Here is a 19,374-nt window from a genome sequence, read left to right on the forward strand (position 1 = left end):
ATATATATATATATATATATATATTTATTGTTTTCATTTGTTCTAGTGTGCTTCTGCCCAGAAAAAAGTTCATCTATCATTACAAGAACTTGCGCTGGGCCAGAGGCCGGTGTGAGACCTACCTGTGCTTTGTGATAAAAAGACGAGTGGGCCCAGACTCCCTGTCTTTTGACTTTGGACACCTCCGAAATCGTAATGGCTGTCATGTGGAGGTAAGAAATGTGGGGTAAGACAGAAGAAAACAAGATTTTGTCAGATGAAGTACAAAACAGCTGATTTGGATTATTTACAATTCCAAATCAGCACCCAAAAAGATGCATATTTACAATTTAAATAAAAAAGCATAAGAAACAAAAAAACAAGAACCCAGCTAGCTTAGCAAATGGCTTTGACTCGGTCATTTTCAGAGACATTGAGCTCCAGTTTGATGTGGTAGTAGCTGAGTGCAATCCCTGACACATACCGTACTTGTGTGCTAGCAGATACAAAGTTCTCTGTTTATAATTTCAGGTGGCCACAGCTTTTATTTAGTCCAAAACTATTAATTTTTTTTTACATCTGTTTAAACATATTTGCTTTACATTTGTCTTCTTCTGCTCCTTTGAGCTTCAAGCTAACCTTCAACTAATTGTAGCTTTTAGCTACCATTTTGCTACTTTAAGCGCATTTAGCTAACCTTTTACTATTTTTAGCTTTTGGACAGACTTGCATTTCTAGCTTCTAGCCTTTGATGGAGATATAAAGGTCATATATGTTTTTCAATATTTATTTAATATTTCTTTAGCTATATTTTTGCTACTTTTAGCTTTGAGGTAGTTCTGCTATTTTGAAAATGTAGTTAGTCATTTGATACTTTTAACTTTTAGCAAGCTTTTTAATATTAATATCTTCCAGCTAGCATTTTGCTACTTTAAGCTTTTAGCTCTTACTGCTTTTAGTCAGGGCAGCACGGTGGCGCAACTGGTAGAGCTGCTGCCTCTCAGCGAGCAGGTCCCTGGTTCAAACCCCGGTCCAGGGGCCTTTCTGGGTGGAGTTTGCATGTTCTCTCCGTGCATGCGTGGGTTTTCTCCGGGTGCTCCGGTTTCCTCCCACAGACCAAAAACATGCATGTTAGGCTGACTGGTAACTCTAAAAAATTGTCCCTAGGTGTGCATGAGAAAGTGAATGGTTGTTTGTCTCGTTTGTCTCTATGTGTCCCTGTGATGGACTTGCGACCCGTCCAGGGTGTACCCCGCCCCTCGCACAGTGATTGCTGGACATGGGCACCGGCGACCCCGTGACCCAAAATGGAATAAACGGGTAAAGATAATGGATGGATGGATTGATGCTTTTAGTCAGCATTTTGTTACTTTTGCATTAGAGCTGGCTTTGTGCTACCTTTAGCTTTTAGCTACCATTCTGCTACTTTTAGTTTTTGACCAGACTTTTGAACCATCTAGCTTCTGGATAGCCTTTGAATACTGTTTTTTTTTTAGCTAGTTGCTTGCATATTTTAGCTATAAGGCAGAGTTTTGCTAATTTAAATTTTTAGTTGTCCATTTGCTGCTTTTAGCTAGCCTTGTAATATCATTTTGTAGCTAGCCTTTTGCTACTTTTAGATAAAATCGTGCTACTTAAAGCTTTTAGCTAATCATTTTACTGATTTTTGTTAGAATTTTGTTACTTTGGCATTTGAGCTGGACTTGTGATACTTTTGGCTTCTATGTACCACTTTACTACTTCTAGTTTTTAACTAGCCTTTTGCTACTTTTAGCTTTAATAGTTGTTTGCCTCTCAGATTGAGCTATTTTTTACCTTTCTGCTAACATTTTGTTCCTTTTAGCTTGTATTCTGCTACATTTAGCTGTAACAAATCAATTTCAGTTTCATCAAATTCTAACCCATTCGATACTCATGATTTATGCTGCATTCATGCAGGAAATGATATTTTTCCAGATATTTTATTTAATTTTGACTGGCTGTTAAAATTTTTGTAATATTCATTTGCTCTTCATTTTTCCTAGCTGTTGTTTCTGCGCTACCTGGGGGCCTTGTGTCCTGGTCTGTGGGGGTATGGAGTTACTGGTGAGAGAAAGGTCAGCTACTCCATCACCTGGTTCTGCTCCTGGTCTCCCTGTGCCAACTGCTCGCTCCGACTGGCCCAGTTCCTCAACCAGACGCCCAATCTCCGTCTCAGGATCTTCGTGGCTCGTCTTTATTTCTGCGACATGGAGGACAGCCGCGAGAGAGAAGGACTGAGGGTGCTGACGAAGGCCGGCGTGCACATCACAGTCATGAGCTACAAGGGTGAGGGCATAAATCAGCAAATCAGGATGGAAAGTTTTCTTTCTGTTCTTGTTTACCCTGATCATTTTTATGATGCAGATTATTAAAAAAAAACTGTTTTTATTATTATTGTTTAGACTACTTCTACTGCTGGCAGACCTTTGTGGTTGGAAAACAAAGCAAGTTCAAGGCCTGGGACGGGCTGCACCAAAACTCAGTCCGCCTGTCAAGAAAACTCAAGCGCATCCTTCAGGTACAACTCTTAACATGTTCCATTTTAAACCAAACAAACAAACAAAAAAACATGTTCTGTTGCTTTTCTTCTTTTTGCTCTCTCAGCCCTGCGAGACAGAAGATTTAAGAGACGCCTTCAAGCTTATTGGACTGTGAAACGAACCTCTGATGATGTTTGCATTAAGCCGAAAAACAAAAAAGCCGCGTCAGTGTTGGTCTATCAACTGCAAAAACTGAGAAAAAGAAATGCTTTGAGGCAAGGCTTGTAAGGTTATGTAGCTGCTGCTGGCTGTTTCTGTAACACGATAATGTACAAATAAAATTGCTGACAATAAAATATCGGTTTGCGTCACTGATGCTCAGTTACCATCGATTATTTTTTAATGCTAGCTTACAGTTACTGCTATTTTTAAAATCACCTGCAGACTAAGGGTGAAGGCAAACAATAATCTTACATGTCTCTGTGTTTGTGTGTCTGTTTGTTACCAAAATATCTTGTGATTCACTGGAGAAGTTTCGGACGTCTACAATTAACTTTTGGTGTCAACCAAATTCAAGATGGCTGCCACAAAGAACAGCTCTTAAAAACACCAAAAGATCCACAAATCAGTCAGTTTTTACACAAATTGACCTTTGCTTTGGCGTGTTAGAAGCCGAGGCTGATCTCCAACACATTCTGAGCTTCAATCAATTGTGCAAGATCTTTGATCTTAGAAAATACAAATACAAATGGCCATAATCTTTATAATTAAATATTTTAAGATACATTGTTTTTCCATTAACAAAATATCGTATCAACCTGGGATTTGTATTGTTATCAAAACTTGATGGATTTTAATAAAACTTTCAAAGGAATTATAGAAAAACATCTACAACTGATTATTTTTTTGGACCCAGTTCAAGATGGCCGACACAGCTAATTGACATAAGGCAACCCAAAGATGTCATGTCAATTTCAGTTTTACAGCTACTGAGCTTAAATGTGAAGCTGAGAGTCATTCATAACACATAGTCTGAGCATGGCATCTTGTAATATCACACAAGATACTTTATTTTCAAGGTTTGACCAAAACTGGTTTAACTGGTTGACTGATCTTGGTTTGAAACTCTGGCACTGAAGGCAAAAGGCCGCATGCATTTCTTCAAGGAAAGTTAGAGCAACGTTCAGTTCTGTCAGAAAAATGACAGGTTTACCAACGCTTCTGTTTTTAGAACTTCATAACATGAAACCAAGAGAAGACATTTCTATCAGCTGTCTACAGTTTATAATGAACCCCTATGATCATTGACACATTATGAAACACCAAACCCCCAAAACACTGCAATTTGTCCCTAAACTTAGAAGTGTATCCAACTTAACCTAATGTTTTACATAATTCTGGGTCATTTTAAACTTGATTTTTTTTTTAAATTATCAAACATCTGTAAACTTGGCTGCTGTGGACAGCTGTGATTGTGTCTTCACTTATTTTGTATATACCTGTAATTCAACGTTTCATTTAAATTGATTGGTATTTTAAAAGTCAACTGATGAGGGTTTTTCAGAGGTTGAAATGGAAGCCAGCTGGAAATAGAGGCAGTTAATGTTTAAATTGTGAGGTTCATTGCCTTGTTTGTCTTTTGCCCAGAAATAAACAACAATATTAATAGACATAACAATATCATAGATAAAAAAAAATACAATAATAGTAGTTTTGTGACCTGAAACAGATCGTTCCTATTTGTTCTATTTACACAAACAATTCCCTATGTAAAATAATTTATATCCATCTATATATACGTATGTTGGATGCTGTCTATGGTGCGCTAAGATTCATAACTGGCTGTAATAATTACCGTACCCACCATTGCACCCTGTATTCACTGGTTAACTGGTCATCATTAGCTTCACACAGACTCTCTCACTGGTACATTTTCATCTTTAAATCACTTGTCAGCCTATTGCCTTCATACATCTCCTTCTTCATGTCTCTGCGTGAGTGCAGCTACAGCGTGAGTGCAGCTACAGCGTGCGCTCTCAGGACATCATTACATGCAGTGTTCCCTCAGTGCGGACTGAACTAGGCAAAAGGGCCTTCTCCTACTCTGCTCCTGTTTCCTGGAATATCTTGCAAAAAGATCTGAAGCTCTTGACCTTGACCTCTCTATGTGGCTTTAAACATCTGTTAGTTCCTGGGAAAACCAATGCAGACATGTTCCTGTTTGTAGTTTTCTACATCGCCTTACAACCTAGCCATTTTTTAACCTATTTTTCCTTTTAATTACCATTTTATTTTCACCTGTTTTAAAAAAAAATGTATACATCCTTTATGACTGTCTATTGTTGTCTTTGTTGTCCACTGTTGTCATCACTTTGTTAAAATCAGATCTATCTTGTAAATGCGTCCCCGGGGCTCAATGGGACTAAACTGTATAAATGAAGGTGGAATGAAATCCACCCATCATTTTATTATTATTTTATTTCTTTACATTTTCGATCTAAAATAAACATTCCAATAAAATGTACAAGAATCTAAAAGACCAAACTGAAACCCTTACCATTTACTTTTGAAACCACAACTCTTATTTTTAGGTCGCAGTGGTGTTTTACTGAAAAACGTACGCCTGCTGTGAAAGACTTAGCTGCCCACAGACGTCCCTGTTTTTTAATCAACTTAATGTAACAGGTATGGCCGGCAAAAAATCAGTCTTTTTATTGTAAAATTTGCCAGATGTTAACACAAAATCTTCATATTGCTTAGCACATATTAAGCTGGTTGACCCCTTGTTTGATATGAAATATTTTAATTGGAAATGTGTATGCTGCTATGCTAGCTTTTTCTTCTTCTTTTTGCATGGCTTAATAAAAAAAATAAAAAAAAGGTATGTTATTTTGAGATACACTCTAAAATTTAATGGTCCATAGAGTTAAAAAAATAAAATTAAATCTGATGAATCAGATCGGCGCAACGTCTTCCCAGGTTGTGTGCGCGAGTATTCGACCAGTTACGGTACGGCAGCCGTTAACGCTGACCGGACACACATACAAACAACATCCCCCGCCGTCTCCACCGGCTTACTTAATTAAAGTCAAGATGGCGACTGAGGGTCAGTTCGAGTACGAGTCGGTCCTGTGTGTCAAACCTGAAGTCAACGTTTACCGAATCCCGCCGAGGACGTCGAACCGGGCCATCAGGTGAGGAGGGAACAGGAGGGAGGCTAGCATTCTCTCTGTCCCAGCATCCGCAAAACGACGACGAAGAAGATGTATCTGAAAAGAGCTGTTGGCTTAAAAAGCCTCACATACTGTATATTATGACCGTAGTGGCTGGTTGTTTTTATCTTGCAAGGTCACTATAAGATAAAACAACCAAATATATGGTCTATAAACGTTATGTCATCTCTCTGAGCAGTCATTTAGGTTGTCCTGAATACGTCCTTGTTAATGTCACGACGAACGTTTCCACAGACACTTCATGAGGCTCTCATTTGACCTGCCTGGCCTTCTCACTAGAGCATCCTGGAAGCAAGAGGTCCTGCTCAAGGACACTTAAGCAGTGCTGATGCTGTACCTTTTGAATTAACCTACACCAGAAATCATGACAGTAAATTATTTAATATTTCAGCCCAACTTCCATTGAACATCATGGTTGGTTAACCAGTGACCACAGTGAATAAGGATGATGCGGTTGATTATGTAATGTTTTAGCTTAAGGTGTGTGTGTGTGTGTGTGCGTGGGGTCTTGCTCACTCACTGAATATGTGCAGACCCTTTACACATTCAGATTATTGCTCACCTGTGTTTCTCAGGGCTGCTGATTGGAAACTGGACGCTCCAGACTGGACGGGGCGCATGCGTGTGACGGCCCGAGGCAAAGTGGCCTACGTGAAACTGGAGGACAAAATCTCCGGTGAGAGAAACGCAGACAAGACGGTGCTGGTGTTTACTCCCACTGCCGTAAATCACTCCACTGTGTAGTCTTCTGCTTCACCACCTGCTCCGTGTTAGTCATCTAATCCAGGGTTACCCAGTCTGCGTTCAAGCGAGCGCTTTGTGTTGAACTGACGAGGACACGTCAGGGTTTTTCTTCCAAACACACGTTTAATTTTGACTCATTTTAACCTCACATGTATACTGAAATTATATTCTATCATCTTGTTTACAGATTATTCTGTGATGGATGTTTCTCAGTTGAATTGTGGCTTTATTCCCTCGTCGTGATTCAGTTTTACTCCTCGTTGAATGTACAGGAGAGCTGTTTGCCCAAGCGCCCGTGGAGGAGTATCCTGGCATCGCTGTCGAAACAGTCAGTGACTCAAGTCGTTACTTTGTGCTTCGCATCCAGGATGACAACGGTGAGTAAACCGTTCATTGTGACACTTTAAATATTTGAACTGTGCTCATATATTCAGCAAATGGCACACATGAGCTAAATTTATGTACTGTGAATTAGGACAAGACTCATCAGATCAGGTGGGTTGCCAGACGCATAACAAAAAGACACGTCTTGAGTGTTTGCACAAGCTAAATATACGAGTGTTAGCAAACATATACAGCAGGAAAAAGGTTCCTATTTGTGGCCTAAATGAGTCACAATGAATATTTTTTTCAATCTCAAGTTGTTATTTTCAAATTTTCCATCCCACAAGTTTCAAAATGATACGTAATTAACCAAAATTAGGTAATTTATGTGTGACCTAGTTAGCAACAAGTTTGTTTTGTTTACGAGAGTGCTGGTTTAAAAGCTTGATTATTATTGGCCTGGAGTGATGTCACTGGGAATTTAAGTTGTATATTTAAAAAAGGGGAATCCCCAAAACTTCACATTGATGCCAATCATTATATGAAGGGATTTCCTGGAGCTTCTGCAGCCAGCAAAGAAAAAAATGATTAATTTCAAAGGAAATTGTACAGGCTGTGTTTGTGATGAGGCAAGAATTTTCATCACTTGTCTTCCTATTTGGGATTCCTTCTTTTAGCCGTTCATTTCTTTAAAAAAAAATTATTTTACCGTTTAGTCATGTTAGTCAAGTACCGTATTTTCTGGCATATAAGTCAGTTTTTTTTGCATAGATTTATCAGTCCTGCGACATATACGCCGAAGCGACTTATATACTTTTTTTTAACCATATTCATAACGCAATTTTTGACTGACGCTTTGATTTAACTGACGCGATGGATGGATGGATGGATGGCGCTGCACCGCCCAGGTGAAATGAAGCTGTTTTGGCCATTAAATAAATGCCAAAGTGACTTTGTATATGGGTTTTTTTCCTCTTCATGATGCTTTTTTTTATTTTATTTTTTTTATTTTGACTGATGCGATTTATACGCTGGAAAATACGGTAGTCAACTGGAGAGAACTTGGTGTTTGTAAGTGCTTTCAAATTGCAAGGAACCACTTTAATCCCCTAAAATGTCGTGAGGTGGTTCACCTTTAAAGATAATGTGGCTATTTGTGGTCCTAAATCTGTTTTTATTGGGGTTTGTTGGTTCATACATGAACATATTTGGTTGGACAAGCAAATGAAATGCTCGTCCAGCAGCACTTTTAAATCTTTGTTCGGGATGTTAAAGTGTTGTCTGTCATGACACGCTCTAATTTGAACCTGTGCAACTCAAAGTAAGCCGGTCTGTTGTCTCTTCACCTCCTATTTCTGCTTCTTCAGAACGTTTGTCTCCTTCAAACTTTGCTTTTGTCCATAATTGTTTGTTTTTGGTAAATGTCACATGTCCAAAAGAAATCTTCAGCAAATTCTTAAACATGACTCTTAATTCGTACTTAATTCTAAAAGAAAAGTGTAAAATCTCCCTTCATTTGTGTCGTTGTCGATGTTCTAACGATGTTTGTTCTCTTTGATTCTCTCGCAGGCCGTAGTGCGTTCATAGGCACTGGGTTTGGAGACCGAGGAGACGCGTTTGACTTCAACGTTGCTCTTCAGGATCATTTCAAGTACGCAACAGCTCAACAGTGTCTTGACTCTCTGACTGGTGGCGGATTTCCGCTGGTATTTCTTAAATTTTCTCTCATCTGTTTGTCTTCTGTTTCAGGTGGGTCAAGCAGGAAAATGAATTCACTAAACAGGCTCAGGCTCCAGACTCCACTCCTAAACTGGACCTGGGCTTCAAAGAAGGACAAACCATTACTTTAAATATTGGGGTACTTTGATTATTATAAAAACTTGATGGGTTAAAACGTTGAAATTGCTTTTACATTAACTTTTAGTTTAGTTTATTTTCCCTCCAAATAAAATAATGTAGTAGAAAAGAATTTATTTTGTAGTCAGGGTTAAACGTTGCTTCTGCTCTGTGATTTATTTCTTTTGCTGTTTTTAAAAGCCATGTTGTTGTTAGATTTCAGTTAAAGATGTGGGCACAACTTTAAATCTGCTCCATTTTTATCTAGCAATCGAAAAAGAAGGAGAGGTCTCGTCCACAGGGTTCGGGAGGCCTCGGCCTCCTTCCTCCTCCTCCAGGGGGCAAGCTCGCCCCACCTCCTTCATCCAGGTCTACTAATCACAACACACAGCCCCCAGCAGGAGGAAGTGACACCAGTGAGTCATTTTGTTATTTAATAGTTTTCAAAGTATCTCACAATGTTCGCAGAGGTTTTCACTTTCTTCACGTGAGCTGCGGAGGCTGGCGGTGTTGTTGTTTGAATTTTGAACACGTTGAAAATTTAAAAAATGGTGCAACAAATTTCCTTTCAAAATAGTCGCAGAGCGGTTGCAACGGTTTCAAACGCACTTCCCAGCCTTCTCACTTGAGTTCCTGTAATTCCAGAGGGGTGTTTTGACACAGAAAGGTCTCTGTGTACAGTAGTCCCTCGTTTATAACGGGGGATCCATACCCTGAAGACCCGCGAGAAGTGAAAAACTGTGAAGTAGGAATAGTAGTACAAGTAGTAAGTAGTAGTTTATTTTAGTATTTATATATATTAAGGTGTTTTAAACACTTCCCACACTCTTGCAATATTCTAAACAAGGTTTCTAAACTCTAAATGCTCTAAAAGAGCACAGAATGTCATGATTTCAGCTCCCTGCCTCTAGCTTCACTCTGCCAGCGCTCTCAGCCACGCCCACTTCTCTGCTGCAGATCAGCTGATCAGCTGCAGGAGGAAGCTTCTTCTGCAGTGTGGGCTGCACTCAGGTGCTAAGTACTTTAAAATAATTTATTTTAAATAAAAATTCCATGCCGATCGTGTGGCTCATCGATCAATCAGCCAAAATCGTGTGTCACGCTCAATCTTACTTTGAAAAACCGCGATAGAGCGCGTCTGCGCAAAACGAACTGCGAAGTAGCGAGGGACTACTGTAACAGAAAACATTTGCGTCTACAGCCCCAGAAGTCCAGGTGGAGCCACACCAAAGATCATAATAAACATGAGGGCGGCTGCCAAAGCAGGGTGGGTACGATGTGGCCTGGCAAATATAAAAGCTTTGCAAGCTGTTCACAAAAATTGGTCTTAAATTTGACCTGGCAAAGTCCACCTGCACAGCACGCCGGTCGCAAACACTCGCAGTTCAGACTGCAAATGAAAATTCACCTGTTTTCTTCCAGTTTTCGTCTCCAGCAGTCAAAGCCCAGTGAGATGCTGGCTGTGTAGTTTTAAAATGACTTTCCAATGATCAGTCGAATTTTAAAGGTTATTTAAAAAATGTTATCTTGTGAAAGTTTTTCCGCTGAACAGCTGATCCACAGGCGCACAGGGCAAAACCGAGTTTAAAACATTGAAAGATTTAGGACTAAGTTGTGGGTCCTGTTTGTCCTGTCGAAGCATCTTTGCTGTAGATTTATAAACCACACTTTGCGGTTAAAGCTTTATCTTCTACTTTCATGTGCTGAGATTTAAAGACGCCTCTCTCCTCAGAGATCTCTGCAGTCATCTGTAAATAATTAAAGCAAGTGAAATTTTGGTTTTGGTGCTCAAAACGTTTGAACAATTCAACAGAGCTCCTTTGAAGGATTCTTTATGATCTTTTTGCAAGATCTTCCAAAGACTTTTTTTGTTGTTGTGAAAACTGCCTCTGATTTGGTTTGAGGTTCTTCTAGAGTAAAGGAGAAACTGTGCAAAGATTGACTGCTTCCGAGTGTAAAGTTTTATTTAATCAGGTTTGAGTGGCAGCAAATGTTTCAGGGTCTTTAAAGCTCAGCTCGTTAAATTAAAACCATTTGTCGAGCAGAAACGTTTAGCGTAGATGGGCCAAGAAGGTGTGTTTAATTCTCTGCACGTTTTCTACACATTAAAACGGGTTCACAAACTGGGGTTCCTGGACCCCCGTGGGGTCCGTGAGCCGGTGCTTAGAGAAAGAGTTAACAAAAGCTTAAATACCCGTTGTCAGACAGAGGAGGTCAAGACAACGCTGCTGTCCAGCTTAGGGCCTTGAAGTTTTTCAGGTGCGCAGGCTCCGTGCTCCTGCAAACTCCACTTCGCAAAGACAAAACAACTCTTCACGCACACACATGGTCCTATAGCATTTGACATTAGTAAGTGAAAAACATCCATGACCTTTACATCCCCCATCAGATTAAGCCTCGTTACTTGGTATGACTCCGGCTGTTATGATTCTGTTTAGTTTCTGTAATTGAAGAAGTGGCGATACATTTATGTTCATCATAGGTAAAGTTGTAAACTGGTTTTTGATACTGTTAATTTTCTCAAAACTAATTTTTGGAAGTTTAAATTAAAAAAATTAGTGAATTGTCTTTTAATGAAAATAACCCATGTTTAAAAGTATAAAAAATTATATTAACGCTATTAAAGAACAGGTCTTAAGTATTTTTTACACAAATATTTCCAATGCATTAAAGAGACAAATTGATGAAGATTATTTAATAAACATGAGGGTTATGAGGGGGTCCCCGAACCCAAAAGTTTGAGAACCCCTGCATTAAAAGACACTTGTGAAATCGTATTTTTTTTTTTTTTTTTGCTATGAATGTGTTTTATTTATTTATTTTCTAACCAGGTTGTTTGCTCGACCTGGACTCCAGCAACTCCAACTCGGTGGCTCCGTCCAACCCTTCTTCTGCAGCCGGCTCGGACCTGTGGGGGGACTTTGACTCTGTATGCCAGCAGTGAGGAGACATTCGCTTTGCTTGTCTTCATGTTTTTTTGTTTCTCGTTGCAAAATTGATCAAAGCACTTTTTTGAAAATTCATTTTCAAAAATCCTATATCTCTCTGCCGAGCAGGGTAACCCTCTGTTGGTTTTACATTCCTCGCAGCCCAGTCGTAAACTGACTCTTCGTTCTGGACTTTAGTTCCCCGTTTGTGTTATTTTTCGTCGTGCTAAATGCTATTCCTAGAGTAAACGAAATGGCAAATCATACATAATCATGTCCTAAATGTACAATTAACTAGAATTTATGTACAGAGAGGTTTAATTTGAAATGTGTATATTGTGTCCGTCGAGTGTTGTCACCTTCATGTTCTACAGCTTCTTCTCCACGCTCTTCCCAAGCAGCGACACTGACTCAACAGCTGAGTCGGCCTTTTCTAGATTAATTCATGAACTCTGCGTTCGGAGATCGTCTCATGTTTGAGATTATTGCGAGGTTCACCGCAGAGTTGGTTTTACTTGAAAGAGTCGTGTCAGTCTGCGGTTGATTTACAGAGCGGTCGTGGCCTCTGGAGGCGGCGCAGCTGTTCAACACAAACTCCAGCGGGTTGCGGGAATCGAGCCCCGCTTTAAATCAAGACGCACTGAAGTAGGAGCGTTGGACCGGAGAGGCTGTTGGGAAACGGAAAAAAAAGAGGCAACAAGTGCTTTTATCTTTGCCTCGAGGGGAAAGGAGTGATGATTTCTTCAGTGTTGTCATTTCCACTCGGCAGCTGCGAGTCGTTTGGGTCATGACCTCTCTCCGCAACAAGTAGTTGTTTCAGACTCAGACCTGAGGCTTTATCTCTTTAATCCTGTATTTAAGAGGTGATCGGGCAACGAGCCGGAGTGTGTCGAGCTTATTCTTTTTGGGTAAGAAGATGAATAAAACGGGGAACCAAGCCAGTACGTGTTTGCGGGATTTTTTTAATTGTGATGTTGCGTACTAAATTATGACGGAATGATCTTTCGCCAGCATCACACACACATGTCGTGTCGCATGTGCAGTGGCATGTGGCGTGATGGATGTTGCCTGGAGCGTGCGCACACAAAAAGTATTCGAGTGTTTGTCGTTTCCAAATTATACACATTTTGTCTCAAACGTTGTAAACTGTAAAGATGTATGGAAATAAATATGCAAATATCATAAATGTAACTTTTGTTCTTAAAAGAGCAAAATGAATAATAAACTCGTAAATGAATTGCTCAAAAACAAAGGTTTTTTTTTTTTTTATTGGTTAAAATGGTGCACAGTATAATGGATTGTCGTATTGCAGTTTTTGTCGTGACTCAGTGCAGCTACAGGTCCGTTACTACAGTACCATGAAGTAATCATGAACCACGTGTCTGACAGTACACATGACGCTAAACATTAACACAATAAAAAGAGTAAAGTGATCTGGCACACATGACTGTAGGGGAGAGAAGACCCTCAGATGGTGTCACACCCATCATCCTGGGCACGGTCAGGCTTTGTTTGCCCACGTTTTGGGGTTGCCACGGCGACAGCGTTTCCCTGTAGTTGTCCTTGCGATGCGTCTGGGCCACCCGGACTGCTCTCTGCACAGTTCAGCTGTGAAAACAAAACAAAAAATTTTTATTTTCTGCTTCTGTAACAGCAGAGTTCTTGTTCTGCCCGAAAGCCGTCTCACCTCTCAGGTAGTCGTCTTGCTGACACACCATCCTCACACAGACCTCGTTGTTGATCACGTACATCCGAGGGAGGCTGTCGTCAGAAACAGGGTTAGACCAGAACATTAGGAGGAATCTTTTAGATAAATAACAAGAATTCAGACTGAAGGGTAAGATTAAGTTTTGCTTATTAAAACCCTAAAATACTGATCTATATATATATATATATATATATATTTAATATTTTGCTATGAGGTGAAAATGTGCATAAATGGTCTGGTTCCATGCAGTAAATTAAATCTTTGAAGCCTGTAGAAGTACTGGTATATAAAGGTACTTCAAATACACACAAACACATGAAAAAAATAGTAATTTATTGACTGAACAGTGTAGATTTGGGACTATCAAATGAGTTTGATCAAATGTAAAGTTTAATAGGTTTATGAAACATTTGTGGAAAGTATCGCTGAATGAATAAAAATGATATTTGACGAACATCTGACTGGTAAAGATTGTAACAATTTGGTTTTGACTCCAACAATCTACAGTCTGACAGGTGGACAACATTTTAAAATATATTCAAAAAGATTTGATCAAAATAAAAGCTGGCCATCTCTTAAACATAGTCCACTAAGATGACTACATGTAAACAGATTGTTTCTAAGGTTTCTCTGGTGGGAGATTATTTACTTTTTTATTTTTTCTTATAAATCTGTTGTTGACTTCCTTTCACTCATTGTGCTGCAGAAAAAAATGCAGAATGTTTGTCTAAATCATTGTGCTTGACTCCGCCCAGATCCAGTAGTTTGTTCATTACGGCCATAGGATGTCACCACAGATTCATTTGAATCAAAGTAATTTATTTAGTTGTAAAAAGTACCTGTAGAGGCACAGCCTGCCGAGACATCTCTTTATGGGTCTTTGAACTGAGTACATCCTGGTGCAAGGATACATCTCCTCCCTGCAGGCTGCAGAGGCATGAGAGAAATCTTTACGTTATAAAGAAAAATGGCCCCGGGGTGGGGGTGGGGGTGTCCGGAGCAGTCGTAGGTTGCTATATGAGCGAGCTAACGAGGCTAAGCAAAGTAATGACACTTTGCCCCAAATGGAGGACACAATAAAACCATGCACTGTGTTTAAAGAAGTTTACACACAATTACCAGATGGTTTTTTGGGGGGGCACAGAGGGACAGCTGCCATTAAAAATATGTTGCCCCCTTACTTGTAAATTCAATTTTTTGCACATTTTGTATAATGTTGAGTCTACAGAATATCAAGTCCTCTCGTAACTCGCTGATTTGGAATCTGCACACGCCACGTTTTGATTTCAAAATGGTTTTACCTGGTAGGACCCCCACCATACACACACACACAAATATAAATGTCAAAGTGTCAACATGACTTCAACAATGTTCAGTCAGGTCATCTGGGCGGTTTCTTTTTTGTTGAGACGTTTCGTCCTTCATCCGAAGGACTTCATCAATCTGAGGAGCCACAACAAACTCAGTCCCACAAGCAGCACACGCACATAGTGGGTCAACCAGTTTGCTGGTGATAAGATGGTTTCTCCTGTCGACTCCTCTGAGGCAGCCATAGCCAAAGTGGTTCAAAACATCAAAGTTCACGCTCAATAATCCAGGGGATGAGGGAGAGGGCGGGCCCCAGAAACCATTTTATCACCAGCAAACTGGTTGGCCCACTGTGTGAGTTTGTTGAGGCTCAATGGACTGATGAAGTCCTTTGGATGAAGGACAAAAGGTCTCAACAAAAAAAGAAACCGTCCAGATGACCTGACTGAACATCGTTGGATTTTTTTTTACCTGGATTATTGAGCATGGACTTTGATGACAACACGAATGTTTGACAAAAGAACAATTGCATGGAAACATGAAGTTTCTGAATATTTGCACTCGGTGTTGTTTCATCGCATTTGGGTGGTTTTAAGTTTTTTATATGAATGCATACATTTGCAGAAACAACTTGCATGTGTAAATTTAGATCGAAAAGTAAAACTAATCCTGGGACAGTGCATTTTGTAACACCTTTGCCACCCTAAGAAAAGAAATGCCTCGACCCGCCACAGTCAATAACGGTGCTAAATACATTTCCAATTTTTCAATATAAATAAAATTCACTTTTTTACTTGTTATATTGCTTTTTTTTTTTTTCAGATTTAATTCTTTGTGTTCAGGATTTACACGTGCATGCTCTAGCTCCCATCAGGGGGTGCTGGAGCACCCTCTGCACCCCCACTTCCTTCCATCTTGTATAAACCGACACATCCAACTAAAGGTCAAAAAGAGAGTTCAGAGGTCCCCTCTCCCAACATGCAGTCTCTTACTAGCCGGGGTTCCTGCCAGTGTCCCGGGGCCCTCTAGAAACAAGGAGAGAAAACAGGGTTAGGCCGAGAACACCTCCTGCAGCTGACAGCAGCCACTCATGATCAGAAAGTCTGATGTATGAGGAACGTAACGTTACCGGTCTGCTGGGCCTGGACTACAGCTGCGAGCGCTGTGGAACAGAAACCAGATGAGGGAGGAGTGTTGAGCGGGGTCAAAACAAACACGCAGCGACTCAACCGTAACTAAACAAGCTGAACTGTGTGTTCGTTTTGGCAGCGTTACCATGGAAACAGCAGAGGAGCAGGACCACTGGGAGGCTGCCCATTGCTTCAGCTTGGACGAGGTGAACTTTACAAGCTGCAGGAAGAGGAAAACGAGTCGGGGTGATTTCACATGCTGGAACTGCTTCATGTCTTTGCCGCGCTGTTTATGTTTCCTTTAATCCCCACATTCCAGGTCTCTGTGATGTTTTCCCTAAAGTTTCGCCTCGGTTAATAACTCAGATGTGCAGTCATGTTTTAGGAAGTTATCATTGCTATAAAAGAGGGCCTGAGCTCATTTCCCTGTGTTTATTTAATCCAGAACGTATTGGGAGCTTGTAAACAGCTTGATAAAGAAGCCGAGCGGTTGAAGAGGAAACACCTCACCTCTGTAAATGTGTTTTTCTTCCTCGCCCGACTCCTTGATCCCCTCGCCGCTCTCCCGCCCAGCATCATTCCTCGTGTGATGTGTCAGAGCAACTTTGGAGTCCAAAATGTGAGTCCTCTCAAAAGAATGTGTTTTTTGTGCCCCGTTTGAGCTCTCTCCCCCATGTCTGTCCCCCTTCTCTCTTACAAACATTCATTCGCAGCTTTATTTTCACATGTCAGCGCTTTCCAACAATAAAATCATCACCAACCCATTTATTTCCCCAACTTTTCAGCAGTGATAGTCTGTTGAAAATGATGCATTGTCCTGATTTAGATGTCGCACTCTGCTCACTGGTCCAGCATGGCGTCACACCTTAAATTACAAAACTTACATGTGTTTGGATCTGTTGAGCAGCACCAGCGGACTCGTGCAGCTCCTTACATCTAAAACCTGAAGGACCCGTCCTTCGGTCGGTGTTTTTGGATGGGAGGTCTGTTCGTACAGAACGTGCAACCAAATCAGGTGAAAAAGAAATGAACTCGTACTCACATTGTTTGGTGTCGTCCACAACTTCTTTAGTTTTATGGATCTTTTGGCTTTTCTTCTTTCCCCTCCCTCTATCCTCCTCCTTCTCATCTACCTCCTCCTCCTCATCACAGATTCATGTTTTCATCATTTCTCTGCCACAGTTGAGTTTGTAAACCAACAACAGTCCATCTTTCTTCAGGGCTCATGTTTTTTGTTAGTGGACTCTGTAACATTTATGAGCAGTTGGGGTCAGCTCATAAACACAAAATGAAAAATGTTTTGTTTCTAAACTCTCCAGAACTGTAGACACATTCTTTGTCGCACAACTCTTGCAACTGAAGATTTGTGCAAAACTTTGGATTTTTGGTGCTTATTGTTTTGCAGCAGAAAAAAAAAAGCTGGATTTTTTTTTTTTTTAGCCCTGAATGTTTTGCATTCTTGGCTACAGAATATAAAGACTATGAGGATAAACTGCAGCGTTTGGGCTAACACCTGGATTTTTATGTTATCATATTTTAAATAATGGTGTCTGGGCTCAATGCCAATCTCAAGTACTCATACTTGTACTCACAGAAACGCCCAATACTTCAAACCAATGCCACTTTCATGCTTGGTAATGACATTTCTTCTTCCACTTTGCAAGTAACTGAGGACACCCCCCCCCCCCCCCCCCCACACACACACACACAAAAGGTCTTTAGAGATATTTTAAGCTAAACACAGGTGATGTTAAGACAGCACGCTGTTTTATGTGTTCTTAATAAAAGAAATGTGTTTCTAAAGTCACTGAGCAACGTTAAAGTGCTAACTCGTTAACTACACTGTATTGGTACTCAGTATGGGCAAGTACTCAAACTGAAGTACTAGTACTAGTAACTAGTACTCGGCCTGAAAAACTGGACTCGGAACTTCCCTAATAAAAAAACAAAACAAACAAAAACAAATATTTGTTGGGATTTCCATTTCCTTTTGTTTTTTTCCTTTTAGCTATGTGGGTAATTAGACAGGTCTCTCTTGTAAATGAGTCCTCGAGGCTCAATGGGAAATAACCAGTATAAATAAAGGATGAATGTAGAGCTCTCATAGCTGTCCTTGATGCAGCTGATTACCTTCCGCCCAACTTAAAGCTGAATAAAAACCAAAAGTCTTCAGTGGACCATTATTTGCCACTGGTGACAACAATACAACCCTCTGAACTAATTTGAGAAAATATTGTAATCTTTGAACAAAGTGAACGTGTAGTCCAGGGCTATTCAACAAAACTGCTCAGGGGGCCAGAGTTTCTGAAAGCCAGCAGCTCGGGGGCCGGACCTCCAGCGATTAAAATCATTATGTAAATAAACCAAAGTTTACAATGATCTGTTACCTTTTAAATGTGTTTATTTTATTGCACTGAATTATAAATGCAATAAATGGAACCAAAACCCAGAACCAAAAAAATATATATATTTTTTTTATGAAGTGGGCTGGATTGAAGTCACCTGCGGGACATTTCCGGCCCGCAGGCCACCAATTGAATAACCCTAGTGTAGTCTCTCACCTGTGTGATGTACAGAGCTCTCCGTGTGCACCTGCTGAAGTCCTGTCATACCTCGAGCCATTCTCCTGAACGAGAACCCCCCACTCTCCTAAATCTGCCCTGTTGTGCCGCTTACCTGGAACTCTACCCTCACACCGTGGAACCTGGAGTCCGACCGTTCTCCTCCTGGACCTGAAAACACAAAACACACAAGTAAGAACTGTTCCTGTGACCAAACCGCTCCAGATAATTTCACCTAAACCGTGAACTCACCTTCTGTTATCCTCCTGTTCTCCATTCTCCACTGCTAGACTGTATAATAAATCATTTGCCTGTTTGTCTCCTATCAAGTCTTTTCAGTACTCCGAACCCTCGGTTAAAATATTACTACCAAAGTGACAGTACTCTATGTACATGGGCAAAATGTGGCCTGAAGACCAAAAGCAGGCCTTGAACTAGTTCCATCCAGGGACACCTCCAAGTGGGGGCCATTGGAGCCACCTATATATTTGGTGGACCCCTGGTCAGACAAACTTATATGTATGTTTTCTGTAAAATATCTCATAAACTGTTTTCTTTACCCACTTCTCCTTCCCAGATCGCAGGAAGCTAGTCTCCAGCAGTTCCTGTACAAGAGGCGTGGTACAGCCAGGTCAGGTTGTGGGTTATCTCATGAACCACTGGATAGATTTTAATGAAATTCTCAGAAATTATTGTCATGTTTGAAGAGGTTTTTGCACACTGTACGTAAAAGAAGGAAGGAACTGGGACCAGTATGATGTCTGTGTCAGGTAATACAGTGTGGGTCAATTATTTCCCAGATAAGATGCAAATAGTAGATTTGTTTGTGTATATTTCCTTACAATTTTCAGGATCTGCCCACTGGTGTGTTTGAAGCCACGTGCAGGAGGATGAAGACAGACTCTGAAATAAAGGTTAACAAAATTTATTTACAAAAACAAAATCATTATACTGACAAGGCAGTTTACTTATAGATGGAACAGACAGGACGGGAGGCAGGCCACGACATCATAAAGGACAATCTGGAGACAAATAACAAGACGCAAAGGAACTGAATATATACGCACACTGACTGGAACAAACGACAGACAGCTGCGGTGATTGATGTGAAACACAGGTGAGA

At 40.4% G+C, this 19,374-nt stretch overlaps 3 protein-coding genes across 3 annotated transcripts in view; 2 read left to right on the top strand and 1 right to left on the bottom strand.

The window, feature by feature from the left end:
- Positions 1 to 2,655, top strand: part of aicda (activation-induced cytidine deaminase) — a 3,603-nt gene extending 948 nt beyond the window's left edge. Inside the window, exons 2-5 of the mRNA XM_037676869.1 lie at positions 47 to 212; positions 2,004 to 2,286; positions 2,403 to 2,518; positions 2,605 to 2,655. Coding sequence (XP_037532797.1) covers positions 47 to 212; positions 2,004 to 2,286; positions 2,403 to 2,518; positions 2,605 to 2,655 — 616 coding nt within the window. The remainder of the gene's footprint in view (positions 1 to 46; positions 213 to 2,003; positions 2,287 to 2,402; positions 2,519 to 2,604) is intronic.
- Positions 2,656 to 5,489: 2,834 nt separating this feature from the next.
- LOC119409965 (adaptin ear-binding coat-associated protein 1) lies at positions 5,490 to 11,561 on the top strand. Its single transcript, XM_037676870.1, has 7 exons — positions 5,490 to 5,674; positions 6,289 to 6,389; positions 6,730 to 6,834; positions 8,351 to 8,432; positions 8,531 to 8,639; positions 8,886 to 9,033; positions 11,449 to 11,561. The coding sequence occupies exons 1-7, from the start codon at positions 5,574 to 5,576 to the stop codon at positions 11,559 to 11,561; spliced, it is 759 nt and encodes a 252-aa protein (XP_037532798.1). The 5' UTR covers positions 5,490 to 5,573.
- A 1,384-nt stretch (positions 11,562 to 12,945) lies between these two features.
- Positions 12,946 to 18,528, bottom strand: mfap5 (microfibril associated protein 5). Its single transcript, XM_037676615.1, has 9 exons — positions 18,504 to 18,528; positions 18,367 to 18,422; positions 16,733 to 16,832; positions 15,836 to 15,910; positions 15,690 to 15,722; positions 15,553 to 15,585; positions 14,092 to 14,179; positions 13,232 to 13,305; positions 12,946 to 13,152 (listed from the first exon to the last, which is right to left on the bottom strand). Exons 1-9 carry the CDS (start codon positions 18,526 to 18,528, stop codon positions 13,046 to 13,048), a joined length of 591 nt encoding a protein of 196 aa, XP_037532543.1. The 3' UTR covers positions 12,946 to 13,045.
- Positions 18,529 to 19,374: the final 846 nt, after the last annotated feature.

The sequence above is a fragment of the Nematolebias whitei genome, chromosome 5 (assembly GCF_014905685.2).
Source record: "Nematolebias whitei isolate Nwh7 chromosome 5, NemWhi1, whole genome shotgun sequence".
Classification (NCBI taxonomy): domain Eukaryota; kingdom Metazoa; phylum Chordata; class Actinopteri; order Cyprinodontiformes; family Rivulidae; genus Nematolebias; species Nematolebias whitei.

Excerpts from the sequence above, each read along its gene's own strand:
- mfap5 (XM_037676615.1), bottom strand. The coding sequence starts at position 18,528 with ATGGAGAACAGGAGGATAACAGAAG. Across the intron at positions 15,911-16,732 it reads TGTGGACGACACCAAACAAT|CTTGTAAAGTTCACCTCGTC; the intron begins GTGAGTACGAGT and ends CTCTTCCTGCAG. Across the intron at positions 14,180-15,552 it reads ACTGGCAGGAACCCCGGCTA|CCTGCAGGGAGGAGATGTAT; the intron begins GTAAGAGACTGC and ends ATGCCTCTGCAG.
- LOC119409965 (XM_037676870.1), top strand. The coding sequence starts at position 5,574 with ATGGCGACTGAGGGTCAGTTCGAGTACGAGTCGGTCCTGTGTGTCAAA. Across the intron at positions 6,390-6,729 it reads ACTGGAGGACAAAATCTCCG|GAGAGCTGTTTGCCCAAGCG; the intron begins GTGAGAGAAACG and ends TTGAATGTACAG. Across the intron at positions 6,835-8,350 it reads TCGCATCCAGGATGACAACG|GCCGTAGTGCGTTCATAGGC; the intron begins GTGAGTAAACCG and ends ATTCTCTCGCAG.